General features: G+C 24.1%; 1 protein-coding gene across 2 annotated transcripts; it reads left to right on the top strand.

The window, feature by feature from the left end:
- Positions 1-7,269: 7,269 nt before the first annotated feature.
- On the top strand, positions 7,270-10,981 carry Bma-exp-2 (cation channel family protein; the record flags this gene model as incomplete). 2 transcript variants are annotated; one of them, XM_043082516.1, is made up of 8 exons in its annotated part: positions 7,270-7,280; positions 7,729-7,852; positions 8,207-8,368; positions 8,946-9,179; positions 9,252-9,425; positions 9,921-10,458; positions 10,630-10,683; positions 10,875-10,981. In XM_043082516.1, 8 exons carry the CDS (start codon positions 7,270-7,272, stop codon positions 10,979-10,981), a joined length of 1,404 nt encoding a protein of 467 aa, XP_042938450.1. The 2 variants fall into 2 exon arrangements, with proteins under 2 accessions (XP_042938450.1, XP_001894369.1); XM_001894334.1 differs by having other exon boundaries at positions 10,785-10,981.
- Positions 10,982-12,090: the final 1,109 nt, after the last annotated feature.

Below are 12,090 nucleotides of genomic sequence, written 5' to 3'. Positions count from 1 at the left end.
TCTACCAAATAATTTTTTGACCTTTGCCCTAATCATCATCTATTCAAATTTGTATTAATACTAAATTGAATGTATCGTTGTGAAATTCTAGCATATTTATTTAAATTTTCTTCCTTTCCTAAGATATTCTGCCTAATTTAATAAGTGAATTTTCTCTTTTTTTTTTTTTTTTTTTTTTTTTTGTGCGGAAGATTTTTTCGAAAATTGAAAAAAGAAAATAAAAATAGACATAGAGAAAGGATTAAAAAGGTGCATTACAATTCGAAGAATTAACTACCATAGTGAATACCGGAGGGAAATGAATTGATATAAAGCTTAAGAACAAATAAATGTGAAAAAAAGAAAAAGGAAAAGAATGATTGAAAATTGAATGAAAGATATTTCATTTTCTCTTTGGCTTTCTCATTCATTTCAATATTCCTGATCAGGTTCTAAAATTTTTTACAGCTTTATTCTTTTCATCTAACTAATATTACAAATTTACATGTTACATCTCTATTTCATATATTTCAGGAAATCTCTTTAAAAAAAAAAAGAAAGAAAAAGAAAACAAAAAGATTTCAAATAAATTTAAATAAATATAAACTTTTTTTATATTTTAATAATTTTTTATATTTTAATAAATTTTAATAAGAAAAAAAAAAAACAAATTTTATTTTTTTTCGATTATGTTGAAGCAGCATAATGCATGCTGCGGTATATTCATCATATCTGCTTAGAGATTACCGCTCCCAGCGCAAATATTCTATTAATGATGAAACCGGGAGAAAATGTTCCATTGGGTAAGTTTTTAATATTAATATGAAAAATGGAACTTTTTTTATTTCTGCCTATAATCACTAGCACAAAATTTTTTATCAAATTTCGAGATGGAATTTAGCTTAATTACATTTTTTATTGCAAATTATAATCAAATTTTTACTAACAAATTAATTTTATTCATTCATTAAAATTGCTATATCACTATAAATAATGATAATCGTTTTGAAATCTTTGAATTATCGCATTAAATTCTTAAGGAATTCAGCAATATTTCAAAATATGTCATTTTTTTTTTTTTTTTTTAAGCTATTACTATTAGCATAGATAATAACTGACTTCATGTTTTTTTTTTTTTCCTTTTTTATGAAATAAATTGCTAATTTTATAAGAAATGATTGCATCAAAATAAATTTTTGCTGAGTATAATTTTCATTACTCATAGCATTTGATTTAATTTACATTTAAATTCTGTCTGTTAAATTATATGATACTAATTTAAAATTCATGAATTACTGATTACTTCAGATGGACTGTATTTATTTTGCAACAAGGAATTTTCCACTTCAAAATCAAAAAAAAAAAAAAAAAAAATTAAACCTGCAGAATAGTTTTTTAAATATTTTTTTCCAGTATTTTTTTTTTTTTATATGTTAAGTAACAGGATGAATATTTTTCGAAGTACTTTTTTTTTTTATGAGTTAATATAATATTTGACTGCATCATTAGTTAATTAATTAATTAATTAATTATTATTGTCATTATCCAAGATGTTAATTTCAGTGATTTTAATCTTTGAATTTCATCGTTAGCAGTGAAAGTGTTAATTGACAATGTGATGTCTTTTGTCATTCATCCCAGACTGGATAGCAACAATGTCAAATTGATAATTTTAACTAACATCAGTCAGTGGTGGCATTTCTATACTTCAAAAAGTTTTTCAACATTTTTTTTTTCCAAGGTTTCTCTATCTTAACAATGCCATTTGCCTTTTCATCGTTGATTTGCCGAAATTGTTTACTCCCCAAATCTTTGTCAATAATTTAAAATTAATGATGAGCGCTTAAATTGAATGGTAAATTAGAGAGAAATGAAAGAGAGAGAAGAGAAAGAGAAATAATTAGTGTAATGTTTATTCTATTAATTTCATTTATAAAATTTTTGAATATTTTAAAAATTTTGATAAATTAATACAGTGCATATATTATTTCATGCTAATTAAATTATCATTGCAAATAAATTTGTATCAGATTAAATTAATTAATCCTTCCATTGATTATTACAGATATTATTATCATAGCAATTTTCAATTAATAAACAATTTCCAATATTTTCGTAACTCTTCGATCTAGCAAAATCGATATTAGCTTATATGATAGATGCATAAAACATCATATCATTTCATTTTGTTATTAAAATTCGATGAATAATTCATAAGTATTTTGATAAGATAGAAATAATATTACACGCTTAGATACATACATAAAATAAAATATAACAGTCTGCTTGCATAATTATCTATCGTCATATAATATGTTCCCATTTTGAATTTTTTTTTTTTTTTTTTTTTTGAATTTTCATATTTTAAAATTAATTACAAATCACTTCAACAACATGATAAATGTGTTTTTTTTTTCATTATTTTTCATTAACAAAATATAAGCTAAAATGTTCATATGATTTTTTTTTCTCTTTAATTATTTAATTCATTTAAAAATTTTAAAATAATACCAAAATTAAGCAGTTAAATAAGCAATAAATAGTAAAATATTGATTCCAAAACAAATGATTAGTGATCTGTCTTATTAATTAGTCTTGTTAATCATTTATTTCTATTTTCAACATTTTAATATGAGTGAGATGTGAACTATAATCTTACTATATGTTCAATGGAAAGAAATTAGTTTTAATGCTCTAAAACTGATTCATCTTTCGGATAAATGTTAAAAAAAAAAAAAAAGTTAATGCATCATATCATTAACGTTGTCAAAGTTATAAAAAAAAAAAAATTGTGTTAAAATTTCGATAAAAATATTTAAAAGAAATATATGAAAATAAAAAAAAGATAAAATAACTGAGTCTAATTTGATTTATTATTTTATCATATCAACAAATTATTCAACTTTATTACTTTCCATACTTTTTTTTGTTTTGTTTTGTTTTGCTATTTCTAAAATATTCTAAACAAATATGATATAATTTGAATAAAAAAAAAATAAATAAATAAATAACACATATAGAGTGATTTGCAATAGATTAGCAAGAAATATGGCGCAAATATAATTTTAATTATTAAATTATATCTCATAGACGGAAGATAGCTTGTTTAATAAAAATCGCTTTTTTTTTTTTTTTTTTTCTTTTTTTTGCATTAAAACATTTTTTGTTTTCTATCGATTTCAAATTTTGCTATTCTAATAAAATTCGTTCTCCCACAGGAAAAATTATAGAAATAACAGAAAAAAAAAAAAAAAAAAACTGTGATCGAGCAAATGTTTGAAAAAAAAAAAAAAATAACCAAAAGATCATCAATTCAACCAAAATCTCTTTTTTTTTCTGTTTCATTTGAAAAAAAAAAAAAAAAAAAAAGCAAATAACATTATAAGTTTTATTTATTTTCAAATGAAATAAAATAAATGTTAGAAATCATAAAAAATTGTATAATTATAATTATTAAAAGAAAAATGAAATTTAAATTTAAAAAGCTATTGTTACCAATTTAAAATCACCTTTCTTCTTCTTCTTCTTCTTCTTCTTCTTCAATCTTCAATCCTTTTTCCGCACGACAAAAAAAAAAAAAAAAAGAAAAAACTCATCAGCGTTTCTTGTGAATGGGTTGTGTACTTAGCTTCTAAAATCTATATGTTACTAAATCAACTATATAGCTATTTCTTCCGCAACATCATCATCAATTCGTTTTTCTTCTTCATTACAGCTATACTACCATCTTCTCATACCGACAGGTCCAATTTCCCTTTTTTTTTTTTTTTTTTTTTTTTTAGCTAAATTTTTTCCATTTTCTATTTCATTGTTAAATAAAATTAGGAAAGAAAAAAAAATTTATTTCAAAAGTTCATTTTAATATTTGTTTATTCTTTTGTCTATCTATTTTCATACATTTTTTCATTTTTTTTTTCGTTTCAAATTGTTTGTTAGCTTTTTTTTTTTTTTTTTTCAAATGATTTTTGCACTTAAAAAGAAAAGAAAAAAAAAAATTTTTTTTTTTTTTTTAACAGTATGAGGTCAATTGTATTCATTTGTAAAAATTACTTTTAGCTATTTCATATCAACAATCATTTTCTGAGCTGTAATGGAACATCGATTCATTTTCATTGGCAGGTGCTACTGGGTTCTGTTGTTCAACTTTTGATGATATTTGTTATTTAATGAAATTCAAGTTTTACCACTCAAACTATATATTTCTTCTTCTACATTTTCTGGTAAATATATATATATATTTTTTAGAATAAAAAATTGACTAATTTTGAGTACCTAAGCAAAAATTTATAAGAAGTTAGTTGTATATAAGAATATATATATATATAAGAAGTTATAAGAAATTTGGAAATTTAGAAAAAAAAAAAGAAAAAACAAATGAAATTTTTTAATATATTTAATGATATATTTCTTGAGATAATAATAAGAATAGTTATGTACAAAAATTTATACATTTAGTTAATTTTATTTCATCTTCCTACTCCATTAAATTTTTTAACATCTAAGTGTCATTTATTACGATTTTGATTTTTGTTGTGATATTAATTTCCGGTTGAAAGAGAAAAATAAATTTCATTTGAAAATTTCAAATTTTCATTACCACAAATACTAAAATACGGATCAGTTTTTAGAAATGAGAAATATTTAAAAAAAAAATGTTGCGAATTTGTTCGTTCCACAAATTATATATGCAATTATACGCTAAAATATTTTAGCATATAAGCAATTCTGACAATAACAGCGATGAATTTTTAATTTTTTTTTTTTTTTTTTTTGTTGAAAAATGAGCAATAAGTAGGATGAAGAGATTTTTATAAAATTTAGAAAAATCTTTTGAAATGATTTGTTTGAATAATGCAATTCTTGTCTTATAGAAGTTCATCTTTAAGTTGAATTAAGATAGTTGAATGAAAGTTTTTTGAAAATTTTTTTAGCAATGTTTGTTATCTTTTTCATTAATTGATCCCGAATTTATTTGATTAAATTATCAGTATTATCGAGAAATCATTGTCAAATTGATATTGAAAGCTTGAAAATAAGATTGTTAGCAAAGGTTTCATCGAGAAACCCTTTAAATGAACTACTAATTGTTTTGAATTTATAATTTGAAGATATGAGATCACTTATGCAGCTTATCTTTTTGAGATCATGCAAGCTCTCAAGATTCAACTTTGATTACACTCCATTTGGCTATCAAGATTTAAGCATAAAAGATGTGGAAAAGGCTTCGTGCAGTAAATTTGAAAAATATGAATAATGGACTAGTGGTCATCAACAACAAATACCTCACTAATTAATTAACTTTCTGACTACACAATTTTATAATTACTTATCAACTTCAAGAGATACCCCAAAATCATTCCTTTATCTTAAATATCTTTACTTTATTGTCTCCTTGTTTTTCTTTTGATAAATTGATCTCATCAAACACTGAAAAGTTAAAAGAGGATTGAATGTTTTTTCAGAAATTTTCATTTCCTTGTCTATTTATAGAAAAAGAGAAATCTTGAATTTAAAGATTTCAAATATCTTCTTAGTAGTAATCCTTCACATACGCTAGCAACTTTAAGCTTTTAAAGATTATTTGCAAAATACAGAAAAAACTGTATTAAATAATTTTTGAACTGATAAAATTTAAAGTCTGACTTAAATTAATATATGCTAACCTAAATTTCTCATCTCGATACGACTAACATTTTTCCGATTTCTTCTTTTCTAGCTTATTTTATAGAAGAAAATTCATCTTCAAATAAATTTTCCATGTTTCTGTGCTTAAGAAGACTTCTGGGAAAAGCAAAAAAAAAAAAGAGAGAAAAAAAAAAAACTTATACACAAATTCTTAGACTCTAGTCTAAAATCAAGTATTTAAAAAAAAAAAAAAGAAAAAAAGAAAAGAACAATAGTCTTGTTCAACTTGTCTTTCTGTTCAACTAATTACTTCAATTAATTATCTTTAATTGTCGCCCATTTCCATTTTTTAAATAATGTAAAAAAAAAAATGTGCAAATTCTTAACACTAATAAAATCAATGATATGCATTATTTTATCAGTTACTTATCTCATTAATTAAATAATCAATTAATTAATAAAATATTGCACATATTATCTTATAGCCTTCTTTTATATCACTTATCATATAAATTCGCTCATATAAAATGTATCACTGAAATGAATGCATTTGTTAGTTGGTGAAAAATTCATTTAAATATATTTTATTATCAATATTTCTTCTTCCTCCTCTACACCTATATTATTGATATGTATTAGCAGCAGTCTTTGTTAGCTGTAAAAAGTATACGACAATCGTTACACGACAACCACAATCTACTAGTAGACTTATAGTAGAAAATTTAATTGCACTTAATGTCAACTTAAGCAGCTGAAAGCAAAATTCCATTTTTCCTCTTTTTTTTTTCTTTTTTATTAATCAGTAACTTTAATGTTGTGTACACATTTTCTAATAAACAAACAGATGGACAGACACACACACACACACACACTTATTTATATATTTGTTATTGATTCAAAATAATATCATTTATTCCTCGATGATTTCATAAATTTATCCAAAAAATTTTACAGTAAATTTAACATTTCGGTATATTTAAACTTAAACTTCACTAATTAGTGAAGTATTTTTTCTCCATTTTTCTTTTTTTTTTTTTTTTTTTTTTCAAATTCTTACTATTCTATGTATTTAGGAATCGTTTCATTTTGAAACAAAAACAAAAAAAAAAAAAAAAAAAAAAAAGCTTTTCTTGTTTGCATTTATCTTCATTTCAATGAATTTCAAAAGTCAAAATGTATATCTTTTCACGAAAGCAACGAATCTTGATTAGCTAACTTGTTTGTTGTTAGCACTCATATCAAATCATTCATCTATGCTTAATCAATGATCAAAAAATGCTTAGTCAATGATCAAAAAAATTGCTTAATTAATGATCAAAACCATCGAAACGATCATCATTACCACAACAATGATAATAATTCTTCCTTCTCTTCCAAACGAAAAATTCAATGATTTGTTAATTCATTTATTCTGCTCTACCTCACCATAGATATAAAAAGAATTCCTATTTTCATTTTCCTTCTTCCTTTAATTTTTCTTTTTTTAAAAAGCTTGATTTCGAAAATAACAAATTTTCAGAGAAATGTTACAATTTAGCAAATAAAAAAAAAAAAAAAAAAAAAACGAAGCAATTCCTTTTTAAACAAGAAAAAAAGCAATAGTAATTTCAAATTGTTGATAGGAATGAATTTTTTAAATTTAAATATTGCAGGGTCACAAGCAACATGATCAGCGGGTGAGCCAATCCATCTATCTTATGCTACACTGCTTCGTGGTTGTTTACTTTTACTTATTTTAATTCGTCAAAAAAAAAAAAGAATAATTAAATAAATAAAGCTATAATTAAGCATCTGATGAACTGCTAAAATTCATTCCAAATATTTAACTTTTCAAGTTTGCAAAATTCAATCACTATAAAGTATAAATTTATCTCAGTAAGTATAAATCTGAAAATTTCAATCTTCACATTGCTAAATTTATGAAATTAATTTTGCAAATTATTTATCAAAATTAATTCTAAAGTTTTTTTTTTCAAATTTATATCAAACTAATATTTTTATTTCTTTTATTTGATTAACTGCGAGAAAAATCGAAATATATCACGAAGCAGCCATTGTCATTGTTTAGAAAAAAAAGGAAAAATTGCATGAAATTGGGAAAACAAAAATAAGAAATTTTTATAGTGCGGCCCAGCAGCACAAAAAACGGCTTGTTTCATACCGCAAGACCGATGCGGAAGCATATACGGAAAGAAACAATGCTACCCGTCTTGATGAAATTTGGGGAAGCGGAACGGACTGTTTTCAGGTTTCAATTCAATTTTATCTATAATTACGTAGCTTTATTTGAAGTTTATTAGTTAATTGAAAATACCTTTTTGCATGTTTGCTCGCAAATTTGCTTTAAAAAAAATTTTTTTTTTTCTTTTTAAGATATGTTTTCTTATTGACTAATATTACTATTTGTTAATGATGTAAATATATATATATATATATATATATATATACATATCAATTCAAAAGACATTTTAAAAATTCGTTTTATATTAAAAAGAAAAAATTTGCTTTAAAATATTTATTTTTTTTTCTTTTACTTTATTCATTTTTTAGATATGAAATTAAGAGATAACTTCTGCGTGAATTATTAGCTAATAATTTAAAGGCAGTACCAGCAGATGGACGTAGTGATAATGGCGAACCAATGTTTCTCAGGCTTAATATTGGTGGTACCTCATATTTATTATTGATAGAAGCAATTCTACGGACAGAAACAACTAGTTTTCTTTCTAAATTTATTCAACTAAATCATAAATCAAGATTAAAGGTTTGTTTTTCTCATATTTTAGAAGAAAAAAAAAAAAAGAATTGAAACAAGATGTTCGAGAAACTTTTTTTTTTCTCAACAAAAGAAGATAATCAGAATATGCTTAGAAAAATAGAAAACAAATTTTCTTTCTTCCATGTTTTCTTTTTTAAATTACTTTGAAAAGACATTTCAAACTAAAAATTTAATAATTTTGTAGGTAAATTTATATACTATAACTTATGTAAAAGATTTGAGAAAATTGAGAGACATCATTACAGATGGATAGAAAAGTGTTTTAAAAGAAATCTTAAAAATATTTTTGCAATATAGCTTTTTTTTTTAATTTGGGAGATGTTAAAAAAAGAAAAGAAAATAGTCATAATTTAAAACTTTTAAATTGATTAATTTCAAAAAAAAACTTATGAAATTAATTAATTAAACAAGGCTTACTTCTTTTCATATCTAATTTGTAAAAAGTATTAAAATAATTATACTTTCATTATGCTAAAACTGATGAAGTTATATTTTATGACAAATGAATTTATAGTTTGTACATATTCTAAAGGAAGGAATTACCTATGCAAATTCATTTCAGGTGGCGGATGCATATATAGCACGTGAAGATGCGTATTATTTTCAACGATCACCGTATGCATTTGATGCGGTATTTCAATATTATGCAACCGGTGTTGTGCATAGGCCACCGGAAATTTGTCCTGCTGCCTTCTTAGCGGAATTAGAGTTTTGGGGAATTTCCTATCGATCTATTGGCTCATGTTGTGCCGATATTGTAGCTCGGGATCGATTCGAGGAAAAGGAGGAAGAAAAAGTATATCATCAATGATTTTTTTTCAAAAATACAATGACAAAAGTCATAAAATGGTTTTTTTTTTTTTTTCAGGTTGATAATAAAACTTTTGATAATTTAATGTTCGGAAGAGTAAGAAGGAAAATGTGGACCTTTCTTGAAAGACCTGGTTCATCAATTCAAGCTAAAGCATTTGAACTATCCTCAACTTTATTTGTTGCTATATCTGTTATGGGTCTAAGTTTTGGAACTATTCCAGATTTTCAGGTTTGTTTTTTACATCTCAAATTTGACATATTTAAACATTTTTTATTTGCAAAGAAAGAAAAAGAAAAATAGATAGAAGTAGCAAGTATATTAGAATTAAATTTTCTCTGATTGTTTTTCTATTTAAATAATATCATGAAAAATGTGAAAAGTAAACATAAAAGGAGATTGAATAAATTTTAACTAGTAAGTATGATACAAAAAAGAATCTCGAATAATCAACTAACAGTAATTGTTATCATTATCATTCTATGATTTATCATTTGATAATAATTAATCACTAAGATTATCTGACTATTTATGCCCACATTATGGATTTTTGATTTCGTCTTAAAATGATCAAAATTATATTATTTTCTTTCTTTTATCGCTTTTTTTTTTTAAGTACGCATAGAAATCTATCTGTTTTATTTTTGCTAATAGCTTGTGGTACTCGGAACTACATGTGTTAAAAATGAGATTTAAGATTGAAAAATTTGAAAATGACTATTTCAGGTGACCCAATATTTGCCTGCTCATAATGAAACAATTCTGCTTCCAAATGGTACTATAACTGTAATCGAAAAAATTGAAGAAATGCGGGTTGAGCATCAAATTTTTGTGCTAACGGAACGTATTTGCATAGCATTTTTCACTGTCGAATATTGTCTACGACTATTTGCTGCACCAAGAAAATTTCGTTTTACATTAAAACCATTAAATTTGGTAGATTTAATGGCAATTGTTCCATTCTATCTCGAACTATTATTAACACTCTGTGGTGTAGACGATAAAAAATTGCGTGATTTACGTTGGGCTTTCTTAGTGGTTCGTATATTACGGGTTCTACGAGTGATACGTATTATTAAACTTGGCAGATTTAGTTCCGGTTTACAAACTTTTGGGATGACATTACAAAGGAGTCAAAAACAATTACAAATGATGACAATCGTATTGCTCACTGGTGTCGTTTTCTTTTCCACGATGATCTATTTTTTAGAAAAAGATGAAGATGGAACACCATTTACTAGTATACCTGCTGCTTATTGGTGGTGTAAGTTACTTTTCATTATCATTTAACTTATTCATAAATTAATAGTCAATGCTTATTAAATTCTAATTTTATCATTCTCATAATTTAACATAAACTAAAATTAAAGTTAAAAAAAAAAGGAAAAGAAGGATGTCATTAAAGCTGAAATATATTCTAATTGTAATACTTTAGGTATAGTAACGATGACAACAGTTGGCTATGGAGATGCTGTCCCTGCAACAACAAGTAAGTTGTTATTCTAGTAATTAACAAATAACAAGTAATTAACTTATTTTAAATTAAGAAAAAAAATCTAATCAAAATTATTCATATATTTTTGCTTACAGTGGGTAAAATTATCGCATCAGCAGCAATAATGTGTGGTGTATTAGTGCTAGCCTTACCAATTACAATTATCGTGGATAATTTCATTAAAGTGGCGCAAGATGAGCAACAAGCGGAGCAACAAAGAATGGATCATTTACGACAAGAGCGCCGAATACAATCAATATTAAACAAAGAAACGAGTAATGAAGATTCATAACTTTTTTCAAATTTGCTATGCTAAACTATCTCATTCTTTCATTGATGAAAAAATTTCCATCATAGCTTAACAAATTAATTCACTTCAGTTTCTTTGCTTGCTGTCTTTCTTGTCATCTCAAGTGTACATAAATATATATATATGTTACAATTGTTAAAGGTAATCTTAGTGCCATTGAAGTCGCTATCTGTCAGTAAAATGTAGATTAATTGATTTAAATTTTAGTAAATTTCTTCGTAAACGTACTTTCAACATTTTCCAATTTTTTTCAATAAATTTTTTTTTTTTTTTGGTTTTCTCGAAAGTTCGCTTGATGAACTGTGTGTAGAAAATCTTTCTAGAAATTACTGAACAGATCTCAAGCCTATAATTTGTCAAAAATCGGAACATTTAGCAAAAAAGAAATCCCTCACTCAATTTCAAGACAAAAAGCAATTTGCTAATGCTATTATTACTACAAAGACTAGCATTGACATTTTGAATTACATATAATTTTACGATTTTAAAATGATAGATGACTTCGTAATTTTAGTTTTTTACAAATTTGTACAAATTTTTGTTCGTTATTCAAATAAAACTTTTTAATGCAACAGTATATTAATTCTATTCTAACATATCTATGTGAAACTATAGCAATGTTACAACAAATCTCACTGAAAAATTTCATAAATCATATAGATTTAAGTTAAATCAATCTGAAATGTTAAATTAGTGTTAGAACCACTGATGAATTAATAAAGAAAGCTGTTGCTTTGAAAAGTTTTGAAAAGCTGAAAGCTTTAAAATATCATTTGATAATTAAGGTTTATGATGATCTATGTTTAAATTTATGTATGAAATTAATTAATTTTTCATTCCCACTTTTCTACATTCATTTTTATTGCATTTAAAAATGGAAATAAATTATTTCACCTCCTTTTTAACCTCTAATTTTCTTTTTGTAGTGACACTAATTAATTCAATAAAAACTTTTTTTAATATTAAAATTCCTATTTGTTATGCAAAGATATGATTGTAGTGATACAAATTTATGTAAATTTGAAATTTAAAAAAGGAATTATTATCGTAGCAACTGTTTAAAATGCTATTTCAAATTGTGTTGCGAACAG

The sequence above is a fragment of the Brugia malayi genome, assembly GCF_000002995.4.
Source record: "Brugia malayi strain FR3 genome assembly, contig: Bm_v4_Chr4_scaffold_001, whole genome shotgun sequence".
NCBI lineage: Eukaryota > Metazoa > Nematoda > Chromadorea > Rhabditida > Onchocercidae > Brugia > Brugia malayi.
This window is presented reverse-complemented; position numbering and strand designations above follow the sequence as displayed.